The sequence below is a fragment of the Equus caballus genome, chromosome 29 (assembly GCF_041296265.1).
Source record: "Equus caballus isolate H_3958 breed thoroughbred chromosome 29, TB-T2T, whole genome shotgun sequence".
In the NCBI taxonomy this organism is placed as follows: domain Eukaryota; kingdom Metazoa; phylum Chordata; class Mammalia; order Perissodactyla; family Equidae; genus Equus; species Equus caballus.
In genome coordinates this window covers 27759405-27784029 of record NC_091712.1, presented here as the reverse complement: position 1 = coordinate 27784029, position 24625 = coordinate 27759405, and the positions used below count along the sequence as shown (strand labels likewise).

The 24625-nt window shown below is 34.7% G+C and overlaps 1 protein-coding gene across 1 annotated transcript in view; it reads left to right on the top strand.

The window, feature by feature from the left end:
• MALRD1 (MAM and LDL receptor class A domain containing 1) overlaps nucleotides 1–24625 on the top strand; it is a 653802-nt gene that overhangs the window by 268589 nt on the left and 360588 nt on the right. The window contains exon 26 of the mRNA XM_023631939.2: nucleotides 20981–21228. Within this exon, the coding sequence (XP_023487707.2) occupies nucleotides 20981–21228 (248 nt within the window). The remainder of the gene's footprint in view (nucleotides 1–20980; nucleotides 21229–24625) is intronic.

Here is a 24625-nt window from a genome sequence, read left to right as displayed (position 1 = left end):
GACACACACACACACACATATTTATAGGAAATGGCATGGTTGGTTAAAAGATGTTAAGTGCTATGAAAACAGAATTAACTAAGGGAGATCATAAATAGAAGGAGGGCAAATTGAAACATTAAGGAGCGTGATGGGGTAGGCCTGGATGAAAGATATTTAACCAAATTTTTTAAGGCTCTCTGGGAATATCTATCTATCTATTTATTTATTTATCTGTCTATCTATTTATTTACCTATCTACCTATCCATCCATCCATCCATGCCATGCCATCCTAGAGCAAGCAAAGTGGAATCTCATTGTGGTTTTGATTTGCCTTTCCCTAATGACTAATGATCTTCAGCTTCTTTTTTTGTACTTCTTGGACATTGGTGTTTCTTCTTTGGAGAAATATCGATTGAAGTCCTTTGCCCATCTCTTTATAGGATTGTTTACTATTTGTTGTTGTTGACTTGTAGGAGTTATTTAAATCTTCTCTCTCTCTCTATAAATATCTATATATTATGTACATCTATAATCTATATATAAATATAAATTATATAAATGTATTTCTATATATAAATGTATGTCTATAAATATACAGATATATTTGTATCTATATCTATATATTTATAATCTGTATATATCTCTATATAAATCTAATATATATCTATATATAGATATATAGATATATATTTATCTATATATAAACCCTTATCAAATATATGATTTGCAATTATTTTTCTCATTCTGTAGGTTGCCTTTTTTATTTTTAACAGACTTTGTTTTTAAAAGCAGTTTTAGGTTTATAGCAAAACTGAACTCCCATACACGTGCAGCCTCCCCCATTATCAGTGTCACCCACCAGAGTGATGGGTTTGTTACAGTCAGTGAACCTACATTGAGACATCATTATTACCCACATTGATAGTTTACATTAGGGTTCCCTCTTGGTGAAAGAACAGTCAACAAGCAATAAACCACACTCTTATACTCAACTACTTAATATCACCTTACTAAAGTCATTACAAATATTTTTAAATATGTTTTTTTCTTACTGAGTGAAATGGTCATCACAATAACATTTTTTATGTCATATCTGTGCAATTATTAGTGCCGAAAAATGATCTAAACTTGTCTATTCAAATCTTGGTCCATGGACAAACAGGTTTTTTTAATTAGGATTCAGGACCTACCCAAGACTTATAGAATCATAAAGTGCATTGTCACAAGACCCTCAAGCAATTCATATGTGCTTGAAAAGTTGATCAGCACTAATCTAAACAATACAAAATTTTGAAAAAGTTTTCTGGTGAGAAGGGAGAGCTATTATTTTATTCTTTATTTCCTTATTGACATATACAAATATATCAGAATTTTAATCATTGGCAATAATCAGTGTTTTAAATTCTTACAGAATAAATTTATGTACAGAATAACTTTATATAATGGGATTTATTTACAAAATAAATCATTCTGTGTATTTTTCAATATGAATTTAATTGATTCAATTACATTCAAGTCAAAGTTTAATGGATATATGTATATTTGATTGCCTGATATAATTTATTGGAGATTTTAAGAAATTTTTAAAAATGAATGTTCAGTCAGCAAATGTTTCTTGAGCACCTATTATATGCCAGGCTTTGTTCTAGTTACTGGGATAATGCAGTGATGTATACAGACCAATTTCCTGCTCTCATGGGGCTTCTTTTCTGGTTACTGGTGGTGGACAGGGACCCAAACATAAAACAAAAATAAATAAACTAACACAGTATATTTCATAATGATAATTAAGACAGGAAAAGTGGGAAAGAAAATGCTTGGAGTAGTGGTTAGAGTATTAAATAGTGCCATCAGAGAATTTCTCATTGAAAAATTGACATTTGAATAAGGACTGAAAAATAATAATGCATCAAATATCTAGTATATTTGACTAAATTTTAAAAACTCCATAAAGCAATATTAAAACAGTCAGCAATAATTAAAACACAGTTCTTTCTATATTATCACCAGGTCAGTAACAATGTCCTTTGGTTTCTATAAATGCATAAGTATAATTTCCCTACATAGTTATTCTTCATGCCTTTTTTTTTTTGAGGAAGATTAGCCTTGAGCTAACATCTGCCACCAAACCTCCTCTTTTTTGCTAAGGAAGACTGGCCCTGAGCTAACATCCATGCCCCTCTTCCTCTACTTTATATGTGGGACACCTGCCACAGCCTGGCCTGACAAGTGATGCTTGGGTCTGCACCAGGATCCAAACTGGGGAACCCCAGGCAGCTGAAGCAGAACATGTGAGCTTAACTGCTGTGCCACTGGGGCTGGCCCCCTTCAAGACTTTTTTATGTCTTTTTTTGAGTTGACTTTACATCCTGATTGTCCTCTCTCATTTGTTATAGCAGAATTCTCTCATTTTCAAGTAAACAGATGAATTTTGAGGGAGAGGGGCTATGGTATGATGCTATGATATATATGTTGCTTTTTAGTCACAAGATTATTATATATATATTACCTGTTGACCATATCCAACTCAATGCTCCATCTGAAACTCTTTAGTATATCAGAATTTGGGCTCAGTTGAGGCAACAATGAATTTAGAGGGTAGAGTAGAGTGTCCCTGTGGGAGGGCCACATGCCCTAGCATCCATCATCCTGGCCACTGAGAACCACTCACCTAGACAAATTGCTTTATTCTTAGTCAATAATCATATAAAATCTAACCAAACATCTTGTAGTTAACTCTTGCGTACCTGTCGTTTCTTTTTCATTTATTTATTTGGTAAATGTGGGGCAGTTTCAGTATAAGTGGCACTGGAGCAAAAAACAAAGAAAAACAGGATATTACCTGAATAATTGTGGAGCTCCTAGTCTAGAAAAAGAGATAAGTACACAAACATTCACATTGCAAAGGAGAGTGAGAATAACTGCAAAGCACTTTTGGACAGGTGGGAGGGAGATCATTTAGTCATATCCAAATCCTAATCCCGACATGCGCTTTCATAAAAGTAATACATCACCTTGAAAACAACTAGTGTGTTTTCAGAGACTTTATTAATCATGGACTGTGAATAGCTTTTGTTTTCTTTAGGAGATTGTGTTAGAAAGTAGGTCAGGTACCATAATGTTAATAAACCAGGCTTTCTGTGAAGGATCAGCCGTCCTAAGCTTCAGGAATTCATTATTGCAGGACATAGCTGAGTGACAGGCTCAGAAAGCTTTCGCTGAGTTTCCAAAATTGTCATTCTCAGTCCTTGCTCTCACTAACTCAGTGTTTTAAGTGATATATGTTAGGATAATATTTTCCAAATTATGAAATCAGGTAGTTATCAGAGGAGAAAAAATTACGTGTGAGCGGCTTCTCTGGATCAATTTGTGAATTTTCCAAAAGTTTGTATTGTAAATAGAATTTTTCCAAATCACCCCCAAAACCCCTTTTGTATGGAAAAAATATACTTTTTAGAGGAATTGTTCTATAAAACAGTTTGGTAAGTGTTGTTTACATAATTTATTATTGTTACTTTGTGGAATAAGGAAATGAAAGAAAATCACTTTATCACAAATTCCTAATGATGTCAACAAGTAATAATTGGCAAATGACGTTAATTTTGTCAACTTTGAATTCTGACATAAAATAGATCTGTAAGAAGTTACAAAGATAGTACAGAGAAATCTTGTGTACTCTGCATGCAGTTTCCCTCAGTGGTTACATCTTACGTAACTATTATATGCCAGTATAATATCAAAATCAGAAAACTGACATTGGTTCTATGTATGTGTATAGTTCAATGATATTTTATTACATGTATAAATTCTTGTAATCGTCACTTCAATCAACATAGGCCATCTCCAAAAGATCTCCCTTGAGCCACTCCTTTAGTTACATTTATTCCCACCAGCCCTTACTTTGAGAAATTACTATTTTGTTCTCTAGCTCTATAGTTGTCATTTTGAGAAAGTTTTATGAGTGGAAAAAATGCGGTATGTGACCTTTTGAGACTTTTTTTCAATCAGCCTCCTCCTCTTGATATCCATCAAGATGTTGTGCATTAATCATTTGTTCCTTTTTATTGCTGAGTCATGTTCTATAGTATGGATGTAACATACCTTGGTACTATTTTCTAGAATGGCTGTGCCATTGTACGTTGCCACCAACAATGTATGAGAGATCCCGTTTCTCCACATCCTTGTGAGCATTTGGTATTGTAACTATTTTTTTGTTTTTGCTCTTCTTGTAGGTGTGGAGTATTATCTCATCGTCTTAATTTGCATTTCCCTGATAGCTAGTGACGTTGAACGTCTCATGTATTTCTTTGCCATCTGTTCTTCCTCATTGGTGAAAGGTTTCTTCATGTCTTTTGTCCAGTTTTTAATGAGATCTTTTTAACTGTTGAGTTTTAAGAGTTCTTTGTATATTATGGATATAAATCCTTTGACAGATATGTGAGTGGCAAATATTTTCTCCCAGGCTTTAGATTGTCTTTTCATTCTCTTAACAGGGAAAGAGCAAGTATTTTTGATTTTGATGAAGTCCAATTTATTGATCTTTCCTTGTAGAGATCATACTTTTAAGATCACATCTAAGACCACTTCACCACGTCCTAGGTCTCAGAATTTCTTCGATTTTTTTACATATAAAAGTTGTATAGTATTATATTTTACATTTAAATCTATGATCTATTTTGTTAATTTTTGTATAATATGTGAGGTTTAGGCCCAGATTTCTTTTTTCCTATAGCTATCCAATGTCACTAGTGCTGTCAACAAGACTATCCTCCCTTTATTTAACTGCTTTTGCTCCTTTGTCAAAAATTAGTTGGTTGTATTTGTGTGAAGCTATTTTTGTGTTCTCTATTCCATTATATTGATCCAAGTGTCTGTTCCTCCACCATTACCATACAGTCTGGATAACTAAAGCTGTATAATACATCTTGAAATTGAATAGGGTGGTTCCTTCTAATTTATACTTTTTCAACATTTTTTTAATTATTCCAGTTCCTTTGACTTTCCATATAAATTTTAGAAAAATTATGTCTATATCTATAAAAAAATTCATGTAATTTTGATAAGGATTTCATTAAATATGTATATCATCTATTTAGGAGAAGTAACATCTTTAATATGTTGAGTCTTGCAATCCATGGATACAGTATCTCTCCAATATTTAGATTTTCTTTGATTTCTTTCATCAGTGTTTTTTAGACTTCAGCATACAAGTCCTGTACATATTTTATAAGATTTATGCCTAAGTATTTCATTGTTTGAGGGATTGTGAATGGTATTATATTTAAAATTTTTGTTTCTACATGTTCATTTCTGGAATATATAAATATAATTAATTTTGTATGTGGTTCTTGTGTCCTGAGAATTTGCTGACTCATCTGTTAGTTCTTAGATTTTCTCTGTAGACAATCATGTCATCTGAAAGTTGAGACGATTTTAAGTCTTCTTTTCCGATTTGTATGTGTTAAAGATTTGATAGAAATCTCCAGTGAGACCCTCTGAGCCTGGAGATTTCTTTTTTAGGAATTTTTAAGTTATGAGTTCCATTTCAGTAATAGTTATAGAGCTGCTCAAATTATTTTGGATTTGGTAAGTTTGTACTTTGCAAGGAATAGATCCATTTCATCTAAGTTGTCGAATTTATGCAAGTAGAGTTGTTCATAGTATTCTCATGTCCTTCTTTGGCTGTCCACAGGATCTATCATAGCCCCTGTTTTATTGCTGCTATAGGTAATTAATGTCTTCTCTCTCTTTTCTTTAACATTCATTTTTTTATTGAAAATACCAATTAATTAAATAAAGAATAAAAATTGAGAAATAATAGTTATAGCTGCTCTTTTATAAATATAAACAACTTGTAAAAATATGATGTAAAATTGAAGTAACTGGATTATATAATCAAAGCATCATAGAGTTGGAGAAGATAATTGAAGTTAGCCGAGCTCTTTGAAATAGGGATCCAACACTAAGACTTCTGTGAGGGACTCACTTTTAGTCAATGACAACTAATCATAAAATTTTGATCTCCAGTCTGGCACTTTTCACATTCTGTTAAAATGTGAGAGAACTCCACCAAGACACGTTTATTGATGAATCAGCCCCAAATCTACTAACTTGCTATTGAATGAATTGATAAAGGGACCACCAACCAGTAAAGGAATCTTTTCTACAACTTCCCTGACCTGGTAGACAGTGGAGGTGGGAAGGGAGAAGCTCCTTATTCCTGCTTGAACACTTTCACAATAGAAAATATACTGTCTTACTTAAAAAGCCTTTTCAGCTGTCAGGCACCCTTGATGTGAACATGCTTTTCCTAATATTGAATCAATGTTTCCATATTTGCCCAGTATGGATTTTTGATGATATTTCTTACTACTTGTACTTCTTCATGATAATAAAACTTTAAGTATTCAAAACAGGTACCATTGATTCTGCATATCTTTTCCCCTTTCTCCTGTTTGTGGTCGTGCTGTCAGTATAAATATTTTTGAATCTTCTAATATCATGGTTCCAGGTCCCTAATAATACCTCTCTTCTTCTTACTGGATGGTTTCAATTTTCTGATTTTCCGTTAAGCCTGGGAATAAAATGTTTAGAAAATACCACAGTACTCTAATTATGATTAGACCTTCATAATATTCAGTGTTTTGGTTTTTTGCCTCCCATAATAGATTTGTTTGGCCTAAGAATTTTAGTAGTTTTGTTTTTGTTCTTTTACTTAGTCTTGTGTTGGCCCTGTCTATGAAGAATGAATAGGGAGTTCATTGAATAAAGAATAGGCAAAGAAGGTTCCAGATGGTAGGAATTATAAAGATGGTATCAAAGACCCAGAGGGAAGAGAAATCATGGTGAGTTTGTGGGACAGAAAGCTTAGCATGTCTGAAGCATTTGCTTTGAGAGTGGGGAGTAGCTAGAAATGAGTCCAGAGAGGTAGGCAGGGGTACCTGGTGCCCATGTTAAGAAATGTGTGCTTTAACTGGGAGTAACAGAGAACGTTTTTAGGATTTTAAATAGAAGAGTAATATAATCAGATTTGGATTTTAGAAAAATCACTCTGCACTGTAGATGAGAGCAATTTTGGGGGCAGGGGCATCAGTTAGGAGGCTATTTCAGTATTCCACTCAGGAGAAAATGGTGTCAAGTGCATTCAGTGAAGATGGAAAGAAGTGAATAAATATTTGGAAGAAAACATCTACAGATTCAATGATTAATTAGCTGTTTTTAGGTTAGACAAGTGAATAACTGGCAGTTTCCTTCACTGTTGTTAATGAATGAAGCAAGAGGATGAAGAAATTTGAAAGGATGTAATTTCATTTCTTGATTTGTTGAGTTTGAGATATCTGTGGGTCTTCCAAATGAGAGGTATCCAATCGCTCTTAAGCTTGGGACAGGCAGTTTTGTGGGAGACATAGAATTGAGAACCATCAATATATGATGGTAATCAAAACTGTTAAGTGGGTGAGATCATAGAGGAAGGATGTATACACTAGGAAGAGAAGAAATAGCCACCAATATTTAAGAGGAAGATGTCTACAAAGGAGACAGAAAGAGACTAACTAGAAGGAAAGGAAAAAAACAACAGAATAGCAAGAGGGTAATTGGTAATCAATAAGTGTTGTTTTCAGAAAGTGATGGAAATATAGGTTTGGAAATTACTTTTCACATGTATTGGTGTTAATATTCCCCACCTGTAGTCACCTGGTATGACACCTATCTCATCATTTACTGAAAGGCAGGATTTGCCACTTAGTCATATTAAAGTTTGGTTATCATAGTTTCTACCAATCATTGAGCCCATCCAAACTAATATAATCAGAGTAAAAAGACAGTCTATTTACATGGTTACGTACCCTCCAAATATCTGCCGTCGATTAAGTATTTTTTAAAAAATCAAATGTGCTTTGTCTACCTATGCAAAAGTGAAAATGAAATTATGTATCTATGCATTGCTTTTGAATTTCATTGGTCAATAGAAAGATAACTAGATTTTTTAAGTAACAAACTAGTATCTAACTTAAGAGTCAGTTTTTCTTTTATAATTTTAACAAAAGAAGACCTATTGGTATTTCCTGTATCCTCCAAACTGTTGCTTTCCTGGAGTAAAACATGTAAAAAACAGCAAGGAACTGTTTTGGTTCATACAGGAATAGCAAGGACTGGCATTGGTAGTTGAAGTGCGGGGGCAGGGTAGGCATATAGTCAAGAACATCCTAGGAATTGGTAAAAGTTGACAAGTGTAGGTTTTTTGGTCTGTTGGGTTGTTGCTGTTATGATTGTTGTATGTTTTTTTGATTAAAGAGTCATAGGGCAAGGAAGTAGGGTGAGAAATAGTTCTACCTCATTATAAAGGGTTATACTAATTACAATCTACTGTGTACTATAAATGGGAATATGAACAGCTCATCACCTCCAGGGATACTTCTGAGAAAAGGCTTCTACAAACCAACAAATAATATTGGATGAGCCAAAGGAAAGTCTCATACTCTATCTATTGACAAAAACCAGCTTTGGGATGTTATCTAAATGGGAACTAGTGAAGCAACAACAAAAATTAGGAACATCAGGGGGATCTAATTCTTCTGAAATGTATTTATTACAATAACCCAGGTAAATTAAATATATGTCATGCATATTAAACACATAAAAAGTTAAAGATTGTGTGAAATATGAATAGATGGCAATAAACTCAAAAAGAAGAAAAAAGATTAAGGTGAAATTGAATAAGACAAGGCAGAATTTTACCAAAAACAATTGGAATCCTATATGAAAAATGAGCAGGAATGACATTATGGAAGAATGAATTGTTGCCAAGGAGAACAAATTTGAAAATCTTTCTCAGGACAAAGAAGAAATGTTCAATGAGATGAAAAGACTGAGAAGAAGTAGTAGATATATTGGAAGATGAAAATTAATATTATGTATAATTAGTGATAGTGAATAAGACAATGGGACATATGTAATATAAGTAACAGTCAATACATATAAAATATGTCAATATATATAAAAATAATTTAATAAAATTAAAAGTATTTAAGTTACTTAAAACAGATAAAATTAAGATCTTAATCAGTAAATCGTAATATAAAAGGAATGTTGTTAGTGAACATTAAATAAGTGTAGGTATTTATGTAAATGGCTTAAAAACATGGACAAAGATTTATGATGCAATGAAAAAGTAGTCAATTCAACATTAATTTCTAAATCAAGATTATTGAGCATTAAAAGATGATATCGAGGGCTGGCTGGGTGGCGCAGCGGTTAAGTTTGCATGTTCTGCTTTGGTGGCCCAGGGTTCGCCAGTTTGGATCCCAGGTGCAGACCTAGGCACCACTTGGCAAGCCATGCTGTGGTAGGCATCCCACATATAACGTAGAGGAAGATGAGCATGGATGTTAGCTCAGGGCCAGTCTTCCTCAGCAAAAGGAGGAGGATTGGCAGCAGATGATAGCTCAGGGCTAATCTTCCTCAAAAATAAAAAAAGGTGACATCTAGAATAAAGATATAATTTTGAAGCTTTCTACCTCAAATAACATAACCAAATATAAACAAAACTGTTAGTGGTATAACAAGAAAAATTTGAAAATACGATTGCTAAATCATATTTCAAAATATCCCTATAAGTTTTGTTGATCAGATAAACAAAAATAAACTATAATTAACTTTAAAAGGCATGGAATATTTGAAAAATATGATAAATAGGGTTAAATTAATACCTATTTATAGAACTTTAAACTTAAAAAATTGAAATATTTCTTTTGATAATATTTAGTACATTTAAAATTTGTCACAATTTAGGAAACAATTAATTGAATATATTTCATACGGACGTTCTATAGGCCAGTAAAGCTAAACATTAATTTAAAAGTTTAAGCTAAAATGCCAAGGCAATCAGAAACATAATTTTATACTCTTTTTAAAAATACTATTTAAATAAATTAAATCAATCAATCAATAAAAATTTACCACAATAAAAAATATTTGAGACTATTAAAAAAATAAATATGAAAAGTTTAAATATCATAACATATGAGATGTATGCATACTTTTGCCCTGAGAGATATATATCTATATGTATCTCACAAATGCTTATGTGTGTGTGTGTGTGTAGTGTGTGTCTGTGTGTATTAGGAATGCTTATTATTATTGAAACAGATTAATACTAAATGAATCAGGAAACATAAGATATTTGAACATAAAATAGTATTTGGAGGGGCTTATGCTTCCATCTATGACAGAAAAGCTGGTACTCCTCTTATCCTTTGTCAAAAACATCTATAGAATCGGACATAATGCATCTGGCAAATGTTTTCAGGCATTACACAACAGGCAGCATAGGACGGTGATCCTTGAGAAGCAGGAATACAAAAGGTGAACTCCATGATTGCCCCAGGATTGTCAGATTTCTGTGTGCGGAAATTTTTCTACCACAGAGCAGAAGTAGAGCCCCAAAATAGTAGCAGTGTCACTTAGCTGAGAGAGGGATTAGAATTTCTGACTGCTCAAGTGGCTGAGTATCTGACATAACGGAACTGAGCAAAGTGGCTGCCTGGAAGATATTGTGGGGATTGATCACAAGTCCTTGGCTAAGGGTTAGGCTGTATGTGTACTGAGTGAGACCCCCAAAGGAGAGATGATATGCTGCGGGGCTGAGTACTGAATAGTTATTCCAAAACCCTGCAATTTGGGGAACATTAAAGTTTCAGCACATCCAGAGTTGAAAGGTGATGCTAAACACTTCAAGCATTCAAATGAGAACACAATCAGACCCTAAATTATGAATAAGGAGCATAAAGTAGGATTAAGTTGAAAATTTTAACACATCTACCTTAACAAATAAAATAAGCTTGATTGGAACAAAAGGATCTGACAAGAACTTAACTGCTAGAAAAAAATATAACATACTTTTAAGGAATATGATATAGCCCAAATTTGCTATAATAGATCATCTACAATTCCAGCATACTAGTAAAACAAATTGCACATGTCAATAAAATAAGGAAATTTGACATATATTTGAGAGAAAAAAAATGATCAATAGAAATTGAGCCCATGATAATGGAAAACTTAGATTTAATAAACAAGGAATTTAAAGCAGGTATTACAAATGTCTTTGAGGACTTAAGAATTATAGCTGTAATGAATAAACATATATAGAGGATCTCAGCAGAGAAGTAAAAATAAAGATGACATATAAATCTATGAGGCCATAATAATGTAAATAAATAAACAAGTAAACAAATAGGGCAGAGGCAAAGCTCTTCTTTACAGTAGAAAACCAACTTGTGTGGAATGAAGATGTTAGAAAATCATCAGTGAACCATATGATCCAGCAATCCCTTTTCTGGGTGTATTTCCAAAACAATTGAGATCAGGATCTTGAAGAGATAGCTGCGTTCCCATGCACATTGCAGCATTATTCACAATAGCCAAAGTGTATAAACAACCTAAATGTACATTGATGAATGAATGGATAAAGAAGAGGTGGTATAGAGATGCAATGGAATATTATTCAGCCGCGAAAGGAAATCCTGCCATGTGCGACAACATGGATGAAGCTGGAATATGCTAAGTGAAATACGCCAGTCACGGAAGGACAAATACTGTATGATTCCACTTCTATGAGGTATCTAAAATAGTCAAACTCGTAGAAGCAAAGAGTAGAGTGGTGGAGGCCAGAAAGTAGGGAGAAGGAGAAATTGGGAGTTGCTGTTCAATGGCTATTAAGTTTCACTTATACATGATGAAAAAGTTCTAGAGATCTGCTTTACAACATAGTGCCTGTAGTTAATAATACTGCATTGCACTCTGAAAAATTTGCTAAGAGTTGATCTCGTGTTAAGGGATCTTACCATGAAGGAAGAAAGAAAGGAAGGAAAGAAAAAATCATCAGTGGGAGCTAAAACTAGTGGCTGAATGTTTGATGAGGGCAGCGTGTTTTCATAGTCACATATATTTGCATAGAAATGAACATTTAAGAAAAAATAATTACATTATAGTGGAGAGATGTGACTGACTCTACCTTAACCAGTTGTTCAAAGTAAACATCTATGATTTTAGGCCAAATTAGTATCATTCCTCCTGATATGATGTACTGAGAAGGATCCACGATTACTTCTGTGGTATTCCTGCTAAAATGCATGACCTGAATCTAATCATAAGCATTCCTCAGACAAACTCAAATTCTAGTACTTTCTAAAATAACTGGCTTGTCCTCTTGGAATATAGTGAAGCTAAGGAAGAAAAGAAAAGGATGAAGAACTCTTGAAGATTAGGGACTAAAGATTCATGACAATTAAATTCAATATGTGACAATAGATTGCATCCTGCACTGGGGAAATGTAGCTATAAAGCATGTAAGTAGCAGAACTGACAAATTTAAACATGGACTGTGGATTAGATATTGGTATTACATTATTGTCAAATTTTCTGGTTTTGTGACTTTGCTTTGGTTAAGCATCCTTGTTTACAGGAAAGAAGCGTGAAAGTGGCAATAAAATGGTGCACTATCTCCAATATACTTTCAAAAGCTTCTGCAAATGCATATATGGATATGCATATGTATATATAGATAGAGCAAATGGGGAAAATACAAACATTTGTGAATTTGTTTAAACAGTAGATGGAGATATACTATTCTTGCAACTTTTCTATAGGTTTGAAATTATTTCAAAACATAAAGCAATATTAAGAAAATCAGGAGAAAGTGAAGTGATATGGCTTCTGATATTTGCTTCAGAAATAATCCATGTGTGGTGGGAGTTGGTGGGGGTATAAATGAATTGAGATTGGCCATGAGTTGATAATTATTGAAATTGAGAAACAGGTATATGATGACTCATTATGTTGCTTTCCCTACTTTTGTGTGTGCCTGAAATTTGTCATAATAAACTTTTCAAAAAAGAAAAAAAAAAAAAGAAAATCAAGAGAAAGAAATACTAATTTGGAAAACAAAAATAAATCCAAATGATAAAAACAAGAGTGTGTCATTTTTAAAAGTAGACAAAGTAAGAAAAACTCTACTAGTTTTTAATTTTAAAAAAGAAGGAAAAACACAAGATACATAAATGTAAGCTTGCTAAAGGGGAAATAATAAGCATATGGAGACTCTGTGATAATTTGAAAATGTCAATGAAATAGTTAATTTTCTAGGAGAAAAATGACCAAAAATTAACTAATGAAGCAGAAAACCCCGAATGGACCATTAACTATCAAATAAAGTTATCAACAAATGTCCTCCAATTTTGTCTCTTGGGATAGATACGGCTGAGTTCTATCAAATTTTAATGAACTGATAATGCCCAAAGAAACTATTCCAACTATAGGAAATGATAGAATTTATTTTATGAAGCTAATATATCACTGATAATGAAACCTCCAAAAATTAAAAAAGTAAGAAAACTATAGTTTAAACTCCCTGTGAATATAAATGTACAAAAATGTCAAATGCTACCAAACTAAATTCAGTACTATAATAATTATATTATACGCTTTGAGATGAGGATCTTACAACATTTTAATAATGTTTTAAAGTAAACTGTTAATGTAATCAAATATATCACTGAAAAAATCATAGCAAACTGCAGGGTACTGAAGATATTTGGTTAAATTTAACAATATTTCTTTTAATATATATAGAATGGTATTACTTTAACATGTTAAAGATGATCGATCAAATTAAAGAAGGAAACAATGGAAGTATTTCCATTAAAATTGAGATCATGTCAAGAATATCTACTGCTAATATTATTATTTAATACTCTTTTTATGGTTCTGGTCAATATGTAAGGCATAAAATGAAATAGAATAACATCAATTTATAAATATTTTCTAATGATATGATTTTATACCTCAAAGCCCAAGAAATTTACCTTAGAAAACAGTAAACATTCCAGTACTGGGTTGGTCCAGAACCCCGCAAAACTCGTGTCCACCTAGAACCTGTGAATGTGACCTTTCTTGGAAGCAGGGTCATTGCAGATGTAATGAGTTAAAATGACATCACATTGGATTAAGGTCGGCCCTAACCCAATGACTGGCATCCTTTTAAGAAGAGGGAAATATGGACACAGACAACCGGAGGGAAGATGATTTGAGGACACACAGGCAGAATGCTCTATGATTGGAGGGCTGTGTCTACAAGCCAAGGAATGCTCAGATTCCAGTAAACACCAGAAGTTACAAAGACGGAAGGAACGATTCTCCCCTGGAGACATCAGGGAGAACAGGAGGCTGCCAACACCTTGATTTCAGACTTCTGGCCTTAGCAACTGTGAGAAAATAAGTTTCTATTGTTCAGAGCTACCCAGTTTGTCATGCTTTGTCATGGCAACCCTAAGAAATGAGCAAAATTTCTAAAGTCACACAGCTAAGAAAGTACCCCACTCAGAAGTGGAAACTGACCTCTAATTATGGTTTTTGCTTGTTTGTTTTAATATCAGGGTTTGTAAAACTTCTCCTGTGCATCCCTAGTGTAGTAATCTACAAAATATTCATTGTTCTACTAAATGAGTAAGTAAATAAATAAGTTCCTTAGTCAAATAAGTTGGGAATATACTTTATAGTATAAAGAAATAGTTCCTATATTGTGGAAATTGTGAGCCCTTAATATGTTAGTGTGTTTTTTAAAATCTCCCAAAGAGGGGTATAATTTATAAGGTTCAGAATATTCGTTTGACTGCAGAACCTTCCTCCTTTGGATGACAAGTTGACATCCATAGGATATTTGTATTCAGATGAACAGGTGAACAAGTGATGAACTACACCAAGCTATCTCAAGAAGAATCAAGCCAAACTGGATGGCTGCCATCCTCATGCAGCTGCCTGTCCACAGAGGAAGAGCTCTCAGAGCATTTCCTTATTGACACATACATTTTCTCATCCTCTAGTAGTTGTAGATTTGCTTTATTGCAGCCCCCACCCCTGACCACCATGTACCACATTATCAAGGGGAGTAGTGGTACAGAGGCCATGTGACATCATTCTGCAACTCATAGCTCTGCTATTTAAAATGTGACAGTAAGCCAAGTGCTTTAACTCCAAACATCAGCTTTCTCATCAACAAAAATAAGAATAATAACTATTATATAGAGAAGCTTTGGGAATTAAATGAAATAACATATATAAAGAGAATGCTCAGGCTCTGACGCATATTATCCTCAGTGCACAGTAGCCCCCTTTCTGGTCAGTTTCCTCTTTTCCTAAATGTGCTTTATTTTTAGAATACGCTCAAGAAATTTACACTGAATGAATAAATGAGTAGAACAGTGAGATCTTAATTTTAAGAATTTGATGGTAAGATCTTAAAAGGAATTAGGATAGGTTCTTTCAAAATTAAATCCTTTTAGAATGAAACATTTTGTGCTTATAAAGATATTGATTGATGGAAAAATTATAGCATTTAGAAAGGTGGCAAGTGGCTTGAGTGATGATACAGCTGTAGACAAAGCTGATCCTTTTCTTCCTGATGGCACACCTGTCTGGCACTGGCATTAATTGCTCCCTGAAATGCCAGGAAGTGGCATCTGCCAGAAGACTGCTGCTTTTCTCATTTGGCACCTATGGGAAATAGTGGAATATGAAATTATAAGTTGTTCCCCTCTCACTAGAGCAATGTGAAATTCAAACAACTTATGCCTGTTTGGTGTATTTTCCCTGCTGATATTTTAGAATTCAACTTTCCAAGACAACATGTCTTCAAAACTCTAGTAAATATCAAGAACAAACTATGACTTACATTATGGAGATTCATGTAGCAGTATTTATGTGATATTTTTCCCCTGCTTTTTTCTCCCCAAATCCCCACAGTACATAGTTGTATATTTTAGTTGGGGGTCCTTTTTGTTGTGGCATGTGGGACACCGCCTCAACATGGCCTAATGATTGGTGCCATGTCCACGGCCAGGATCTGAACCCTGGGCCGCCAAAGCGGAGTGCACGAACTTAACCACTCAGCCACGGGGCTGGCCCTATATAATATTTTTAAACAAGTCAAATCTGTTTTTCAGTAGCACACATCATTTCATTATATGAAAGGCCTTTATACATGCTGGTCTATATGGTAATCTAGGCCTCTTGGGCTGATAAATTTTCCAACACAAGGGCAACTGAATTAGTTACCTCATTTTTATAATTCTTAACCAAAACAACAGTTTAGATTCTAAACAAGATGCTGGTTTGGGCTCATTTTTATTTTAGTGAGATTTACCTGCCAGTCCTCTGAAAGGGTACATAGGTGAGCTATAGTACTCTGAACTCAAAGACGTTATAAGTATTACAGTCTATTCTAAGAAAAAGTAAATTACTAAAATAAGTTCCAAATGTAATTTCAAAACTGAAGTAGCAAGTGGGTGGAAAATGTCATCCTGTTTATTTGGTGACAGTAATTATGACAGAAAAATTTTCTCTATCATTGAAAATATTAGAAGTCAGTGTTAGCCTGACTCTTAAATAATTTTAAAGAGCATATTAGTTCTGATGCTTTCTTAAGCTTACCATTTTTTAGTTATTTCAAAAACTGGAAATGATTATTTTAAGCCGTTGTTCATCATTGGGCAAGTTCCTCACTGGAAGTTATGATAAAGTTAACTTTCATCTTAGTAGGCTTATACACTGCAAAAATGGTATAGAAACAGTGGTGAAATCCATATGTTTTCATATTCTCCAGCTTGACTACAAATAGCATAGAGTTTATTTTGTGATTTAGACAATTTTGTCTGACCTGTGCTAACTGTAAGAATATGTCCTTAAAGAAAAAACACAGTTTTGATGCCTAGCACAATTTGGCAATTCTTAAAGAGTCCTACATAATAGAACAGAATAGCTTCTTCATCCAGGAATCGCTGTGGTTCTGTTAGGACATTTACCTGCCTTCCTTCAGCCTGTGCACTGAGGAGCGGGTACCTGAGAGTTTTGGTGGCAGAATCGTTCCGACTCTCATTTAGATATAATTGCCTAAAGATATTTGAGCCATTATTCATATGAGCTTTCTTTAAGAGAGTAATCTGTAAGTACATATTGACATGTTGCAACTTAGATTCTTCTCAAGTATTTTTAGTTTTTGGACACATCTCGCATATAATTTTGATTTTTAGATTTTCATTTTCAGTTGTAATAGTCAAAGGGGACTTAATAAGGAATTATTGTTGTCAGAGCATTCTAACAGGACATTTTATTACTTGTCAAATTAATCACTCATTGGTTTTATGCTGCATTATACATATTTACTTAAAGAATATGAAAGTATCCTAAACATGTAATTTTATAAGATATGAGCACCTGATAACACATGCTCAGTTTTATAACCTCTTCACTAACATTGTTAGCTGTATAATTTGCCAGCAGAATTATAAAAAGATGTTTAATTCCTACTATCCGATTCTGGATGTGAGGAGCTTGGGAGTCACCAACAACTTGTCCTAACAAGTGAAAAGCTGAACAGACTGAAAAATCAACTCTTTTTGGATCCATAAAAGACAGGACACAGAGCAAACTGCTGTCTTTGAGACTGAGAGACAGACAGGCGAACACACGTTGCCACAGCTCACCAGAGCAGAGACACACAAGCAGAAACCACTACAGGAACCAGTGCTGGATTAGGAAAACCAGAACTGTAGTTGATGAATTGCTGGAGGCTCAGTGTGGACATGTCTGAGAGTTAAAGACTCCAGAGGTCTCCAGTCATAGAAAGATTCCCACAGTATCGTGAGATTTACCTCCAGGAGTTCAACCAGGTTCCCACAGTAAATATTGGAGAAAAATCTCTTCTGCTTCCAGCAGGAGGAGGGGGAAAGGAACCATTTTGAAATATACCAGAGCACTCTGTTCTTCTTAACAAGGCCTGACCTCAGGAGAAGCTAGTTAACCGAAGTCCAAACTGGGAGGGTGTCATCAGAGCCTAACTGACCTGGTGGAAGGGAAATGCTGAATGCTAGCTCCCTCTAGCTGTCCTGTCCCACCTATGAGGGGAGAAGAAAAACTGAGAAACACTTGTGAAATTCATAGTCCAGAGGCACAGGCTCATGAAAAGACTGAGAACCACAGAACTGTAGAATACTTCCCTTCTCCCTACATTGTTAACGGCCTATTAACAGCAGTTCCTTTTACCCGGTATATCATGTCCAGCTATCAAGAAAAAATTACAAGGCATACTGAAAGGCAAAAAACACAATTTGAAGAGATAGAGCAAGCATCAGAACCAGACATGACAGGGTTGTTGGCATTATCAGATGAGGAATTTAGAACAACAGTGATTAATATTCTAAGCTCTCTAATGGATAAAGTAGCTTGCAAAAACTGACGGGCAATGTAAGTAGAGAAATGGAAAACCTAAACCAAAAAGAAATGCTAGAGATCAAAACACTGCAACAGAAATGAAGAATGCCTTTGATGGGATTGTTAGTAGCCTAGACAGAGCTGAGGAAAGACATGTGCACTAGAGGAGGTATCAATAGAAATCTCCAAAACTGGAAAGCAAAGAGAACAATGACTGAGAAAAACAGAACAGAATATCCCAGGTCTTTAGGACAACTACTAAAGGTATAACATTTGGGTAATGGGAATACCAAAAGTAAAGAAAAATTCTGAAAGAAGTCAAAGGAAAAAATACCTTACTTACAGAGAAACAAAGGTAAGAATTACATCTGACTTCTCCTCAGAAACCATGCAAGCAAGAAGAGAATGGAATGGAATATTTAAAGTGTTGGGGAAAACCCCCACCAAACTGGAATTCTGTACGCTGCAAAATTATCCTTCAAAAGTGAAGGAAGTGGGGGCCAGCCACATGGCCAAGTGGTTAAATTCGCATGCTCCACTTTGGAGGCCCAGGGTTCACCAGTTTGGATCCTGGGCATGGACCTACACACTGCTCATCAAGCCATGCTGTGGCAGCGTCCCACACGGAAGAACTAGAATGACTTACAACTGGGATATGCAACTATGTACTGGGGTTTTGGGGAGGCAGAAACACAAAAGAGGAAGATTGGCAATGGATATTATCTCAGGGTCAATCTTCCTCACAAAAATAAAAGGCAAAAAAAAAAAGTGAAAGAGAAATAAAGACTTTCTCAGACAAACAAAAATTGAGGGAAATTTTGCCAGTAGTCCTATCTTGCAAGAAATGTTAAAAGAAGTTTTTTAGAGAGAAGGAAAATAATATAGGTCAGAAACGCAGACCTACACAAAGGAAGGAGAACTTCAAGAAGGAAGAAGTGAAGGTAAAATGAAGACTTTTATTTTTCTTATTCTTAATTATTTAATTGACGGCATTTCATTCAAAATAAAAACAACAATATATTCAGCCGTGTATGTTCATATATAAGTGGCATGAATGACAGCAATGATGCAAGGGGTGGGAGGGAGGCGTTAGTATTATTTTGTTGCTATAAGGTACTCACAACACCCGTGAAGGGGTATAGTCTTGCTTGAAAGTGAGCTTGGATTATTTGTAAATGTATAATGTAAACTCTAGGACAGCCACTAAAAAAAGAAGAGAAAAGAAGTGTAAATGATGCTAAGAAAGGAGAGAAAATGGAATCATATAAAATGCTCAATGAAAACCACAAAAGGCAGAAAAAACAAGACAAAAATAGCAACAAAGAACAAGGGCAACAAATAGGAAACAGTAACAAACATGATTGATACTAATCCAGCTATCTCCATAATCAATTTAAACATCAGTGGTCTAGATGCACCAATTGAAAGACAGAGCTTGTCACAGTGAATCCAAACACAAGACCCACTTGTATGTTGTCTACAAGAAACCTATTTTCAATATAAAGGCATTTACATTTAAAAGTAAATACATGAAGAGGGGCCGGCCCTGTGACCAAGTGGTTAAATTCTCGCACTCTGCTTCAACGGCCCAGGGTTTCACCGGTTCAAATCCTGGGTGTGGACATGGCACCTCTCATCAGGCCATGCTGAGACGGCATCCCACATGCCACAACTGGAAGGACCCACAACTAAAAATGCACAACTATGTACCAGGGGGCTTTGGGAAGAAAAAGGAAAACTAAAATCATTAAATAAATAAATAAATATAAAAAAATAAAAGTAAATACATGGAGAAATATATACTATGCTTAAGCTAAACAAAAGAAAGCAAGAGTAGCCATATTAATTCAGACAGTGCAGACTTCAAAGGAAGGAAAGTTGTCAGGGATAAATAAGGGCATTGCATAATAATAAAGGGGTCCATTCTTTAAGAAGGCATGACAAGCCCTAATGTGTTATTGCCTAACAGAGTGTCAAACTGCATGAAACAAAAACTAATAGAATTGGAAGGAGAAAGATGAATCCACTCTTGCAGTTGGAGTTTTCCACACCCCTCTATCAGAAATGGATAGATCCAGTGGGCAGAAAATCAATAAGGATGTAATTGAACTCAATAATTCTTACTCTCCTGGAAATGGAAAAAAGAAACTTAAGCAATGTTAGTAATAAAATATTTTTAAAATACCTGGGAGATGATTGCTATTTAATCCAACTTAACATATTTAATTTCTACAACTTACTATAATAAATTAATTCAAATTATTATTCTTTTTACCTTACTTTTGTTCTACAATTTTCTTATCTCTAAAGTGAGGGTGTGTTTCAAAAATAATTACACTGATTAATAATTTTTGCTTTCGGCAGCATTTCCCAAGAATAATAAACTTTCTAAATTCCCTACAAGACCCGGGAAGGAAAGATGAAAAGAGATAAGAAATAGATTACATTCATCGAATATGCGTTTGGAGGAGGAAATGTGTGTGATGCTAAAATATTTTCTCATTGATTTTGAGACAGGAACAGATTTGTGGAGAAGTAAACTTACATAAGCCATGGAAATAGCTGTGTATAACAAAGTAAAATATCCTATTTTAATGTTGCTGTCAGGATAATATTGTAAAGTTTTGAATACTACGTGATGTGGCAAGATTACTGTAATTTTGGATTGCATGCCTTAAAGTCAGCTAATTTCCTCTTTTACTCTACCATAAATTGGGAAATGTTTTCCAGGTACCTCCAGTGGGCGCTGTGATTTTGAATTTGATCTTTGCTCCTGGGAGCAGGAGCAGGATGATGACTTTGACTGGAATCTGAAAGCCAGCAGCATCCCTGCTGTAGGCACGGAGCCAGCTGCTGATCACACCTTGCGAAATTCGTCTGGTCATTACATCTTTATAAAGAGCTTGTTCCCTCAGCAGCCCATGAGAACAGCCAGAATTTCAAGCCCAGTTATAAGTAGAAGAAGCAAAAACTGCAAGGTATGGAAAAAACAGATATATTATGAGCAACTTCTGATGGATAGAGCCAAATGCAGAAAATGGAATGGCCAGGACCAGACCATTCATAAAGCTGAATTAATTCAACTTGGGATATGTGGGGGAGGGAGAAAGTAAGTAAGGATGAAAGAGAAGGATTGTTAGAACTGTTGGAAGAATTTATCCTATGGGTAGATTCTACAGATCTTGGAATTTTGGAAACCATTAGAAAATTTCATGGTTATTATCCATACCACTGGATAATATGAAAGAAATAAAATGCCCTACCATTTGCTTCTGCTCAAGAAGTTTAGTACATATTGGAATTATGAAAATTCCACCATCAGAAAAAATATTAAACAACAAGTAGTATACAGTTAAATATTTCCAAGAATTAATGGTAGAGATAGTGGGAACCACAATAAAATGTTGAAGAAGTTTTCATGGGAAAGGAAAGACTGAACTTGGCCCTAAAAAAGTAGAAGAATTTCTGTAGGCAGGAGGAAGTGATGGTTTGGTCATTATTCTGCGGAAAATTGAAGAAAGCCTTTGTAGAGTGTTAAAAGTCTAAATAAGGCTGTAAGGATCTTTGGGACAAACAGCTTCATATGATAACTATGTATTTGCAGGGTCCTCCACTTTCCTTTATTTAACATTTCCTTATTTATTTTATTCCACAAAGGATTTGAGTCAGCTAGGCTAGGAACTAAATTCAGGTTTACGTATAATATAAATTAAGCACTCAGAGATGACTTCCCAAAAGAATCTTGCTTAAGAGAGATTGATATGCAAATAAATGTGCCATTTATTTATATTTACAGTGAGAAATGCAACCTCCATAAGATCTGAACACATGAATTCTGAGTCGTGTGTCCCCCAAAGTTTGAGAACTGAACGGAAAGTGACTTACATCCAGAAAGTTACTAGCTGATCAAAGAATCAGGCTGGGAGATGATAATATGATTTAAATCTTTATTATCTTCAAATTGTAATAGTCTTGTGTACCTGTATCCACAATAGAAAGAGCCTTAACCCTGGGAAGGAGACATCTTAAACTTTTGCTGAAAGGCTCCCCACTTGTACCTGCATCTCTTACTGATGCCTGTTCCTCTGTTTCATACAGACCAGCCTTCACAGCCTACCACTCTCACAGCCTTAATACGTGTTCAACCTCTAGTTTCTCTGAGGAGTTCTTCTGTCTCACCTTAAGTAGATGTCGTAGTTGAATTCTCAGGAATTAATCTCATCTCTCTTATCTCTTCAGGCACATTTGATAGACAGGATTTTCTGCAAGAAAGTGACACAGTCAGATCAGTTTTAGAGAGAGAACTCAGTCAGCAATCTAGAATGGATGTAAAAATCATAAAGAGCTATGTTAAACTTTATTTAATTAGTTTGGGGAAAAAATGAGCTTCAATCACATTTATTTTTCTCTGTTTTTACTGTCTTCCAAATTGCTTGATAGTTTCTCAAAAATAAAGCCCAAACACACAAGACTTTAGATATGTTGAATCTATATAAAATCTATCTCTGTACATCCATAGATATTCTGAAAATTGTGAATTAGTTCTAGTCTTAGAAAGCTAATTAAAAATTAAACATGAAATGTATAAAATTCCAGTTTGACTTCTAAGCTTTTCTATTTAGACCTTTCCTCTGAAAATGTTCAAAAGATTTTTTTTTCATCCTGCAGTAACTAAGGATTTCATCCATCTCTGTTTTTCCCTGGTCCCAAAACTGTAGTCCCCACTGTTTTAAACATGTGTGTGAGAATAATGAAGTATGCCTAGAGGAAATGTCAAAAAATTAATGATGAATGGTTCATTTTATGAATATTTATGATATAGATTTAATACGGAGAACTAAGTAAAGGTCATGCTGGGAATGATTGGGTCTCTCTTCTAGAAAATATGTTTATCAGGTAAGCAGAGTGACCTCCCAAATTTTCACGAAAATCCTCTCTGTCACTTGACCTTGTGGAATACCTTCAAGCAGAAAAAATCAAATTGGAGATTTTTCTTCCTTTTGAGGGGTAGAGTAGTGGGAGGGATGCAGACAGAGACTGATGAGGGAAAACCTTGAACCTCTGAGTAACTCTGAAGTTTCCAGTGAAAATGCCTCCTTAGAAGAATTCAGTACTTTGTAGATTTTTATTTGCTCAGGTTGCCCTGTGATAAGGTTATGTTGTCATCAAGTGTTCTTGTAGAAGTGGGGGTTTTTATATGTTTGTTTGCATGTGAACCTGCTGGTGTCATTCAGAAAATGGCCTCAAGAAGATAAGGAAGTATTTGCGGCGACGTAAAACATATGCCTCATGTTTCTTGCACAAATAGGAAGACAAAACAAGGCAGAACACTGAGCAGGACATGTCTGTGACTGCAAGGGAGCCAAACAGACTTGTGCTCTGCCCCTTGCATCATTTCCTCTTGTGTCTGTCAATGCTGCGCAAGAGGCTGCCCTAGACCCTTTTTTTTTTTCTCACTCCGCTCAGTTAGTTACTCAGGTTTCACCAGTCCCCAGACAAGTCACAGTGGTCACGGAGCTCATGTTTTCCAACATTAATTGGTTAATCAATAGAAGAAACATTTTGGATTGTAGGATAATACCTGAAAGTTTCATCAGCTAGGAAATTTCAGTAGTGTCACTTCACATGGCTTACCTATTCTTGATACTCTCTGAAGTGTGCATTGCACATATTGGTTAATCACATTCTTTACCCTTTAAACACATTCATTTTTCCTTCTCTAGAGTATAATATCTATGACTGGTAGCTTTCCAAGCTGTCTTTTCTGTGTGAAGATCCACCATTACTATTTTCCTTCATTCATACAAATGACAAGACAAAAGCTTAAAAACGCTCTGAATTCCTGTTGCTCCTAACCTGTACTGTTCTTTCTCCTAGAATTTTCCTGACTTTCCCCTTCTGCATAACAATCACTAAAAATCTGGCAAACTCCGTCCTTGAAACATTGGCATGTTATCCCTGAAATTGCTTTTATTAATTTTTATTCAAGGAAAAACTCCCAAAGCTGCTCTTCTAAAGCATGTTTCTAGCATTTCAAGTAAAATTTGGGTAATTGCTGTTCTGGTGGTTTCGCTATATAGAGAGGAGCCCTGAGGAGCTTGTAGAACTGAAATGTGTTTCAAGTGCAAGAATGTGATGGAATAAGCAATAGAGTACTCTGCTATTTTGAAGAAAATGATTTAAGTTTCATGAGATTGAAAATGATCTTCTTTAGTCCCTGCTATTTCTTAATCATGAAAAGTCTTTTTATGTAACGAATCACTTATTAATGCTATTTTATTCCTTTGCCGGTAGACTTTAAGAGTTTTTCAAGGAATCCTGCCTTTAGAAGTCACAGAAAGAAAGTAAACTCTGCTCATTTTTTAAAATAAATTT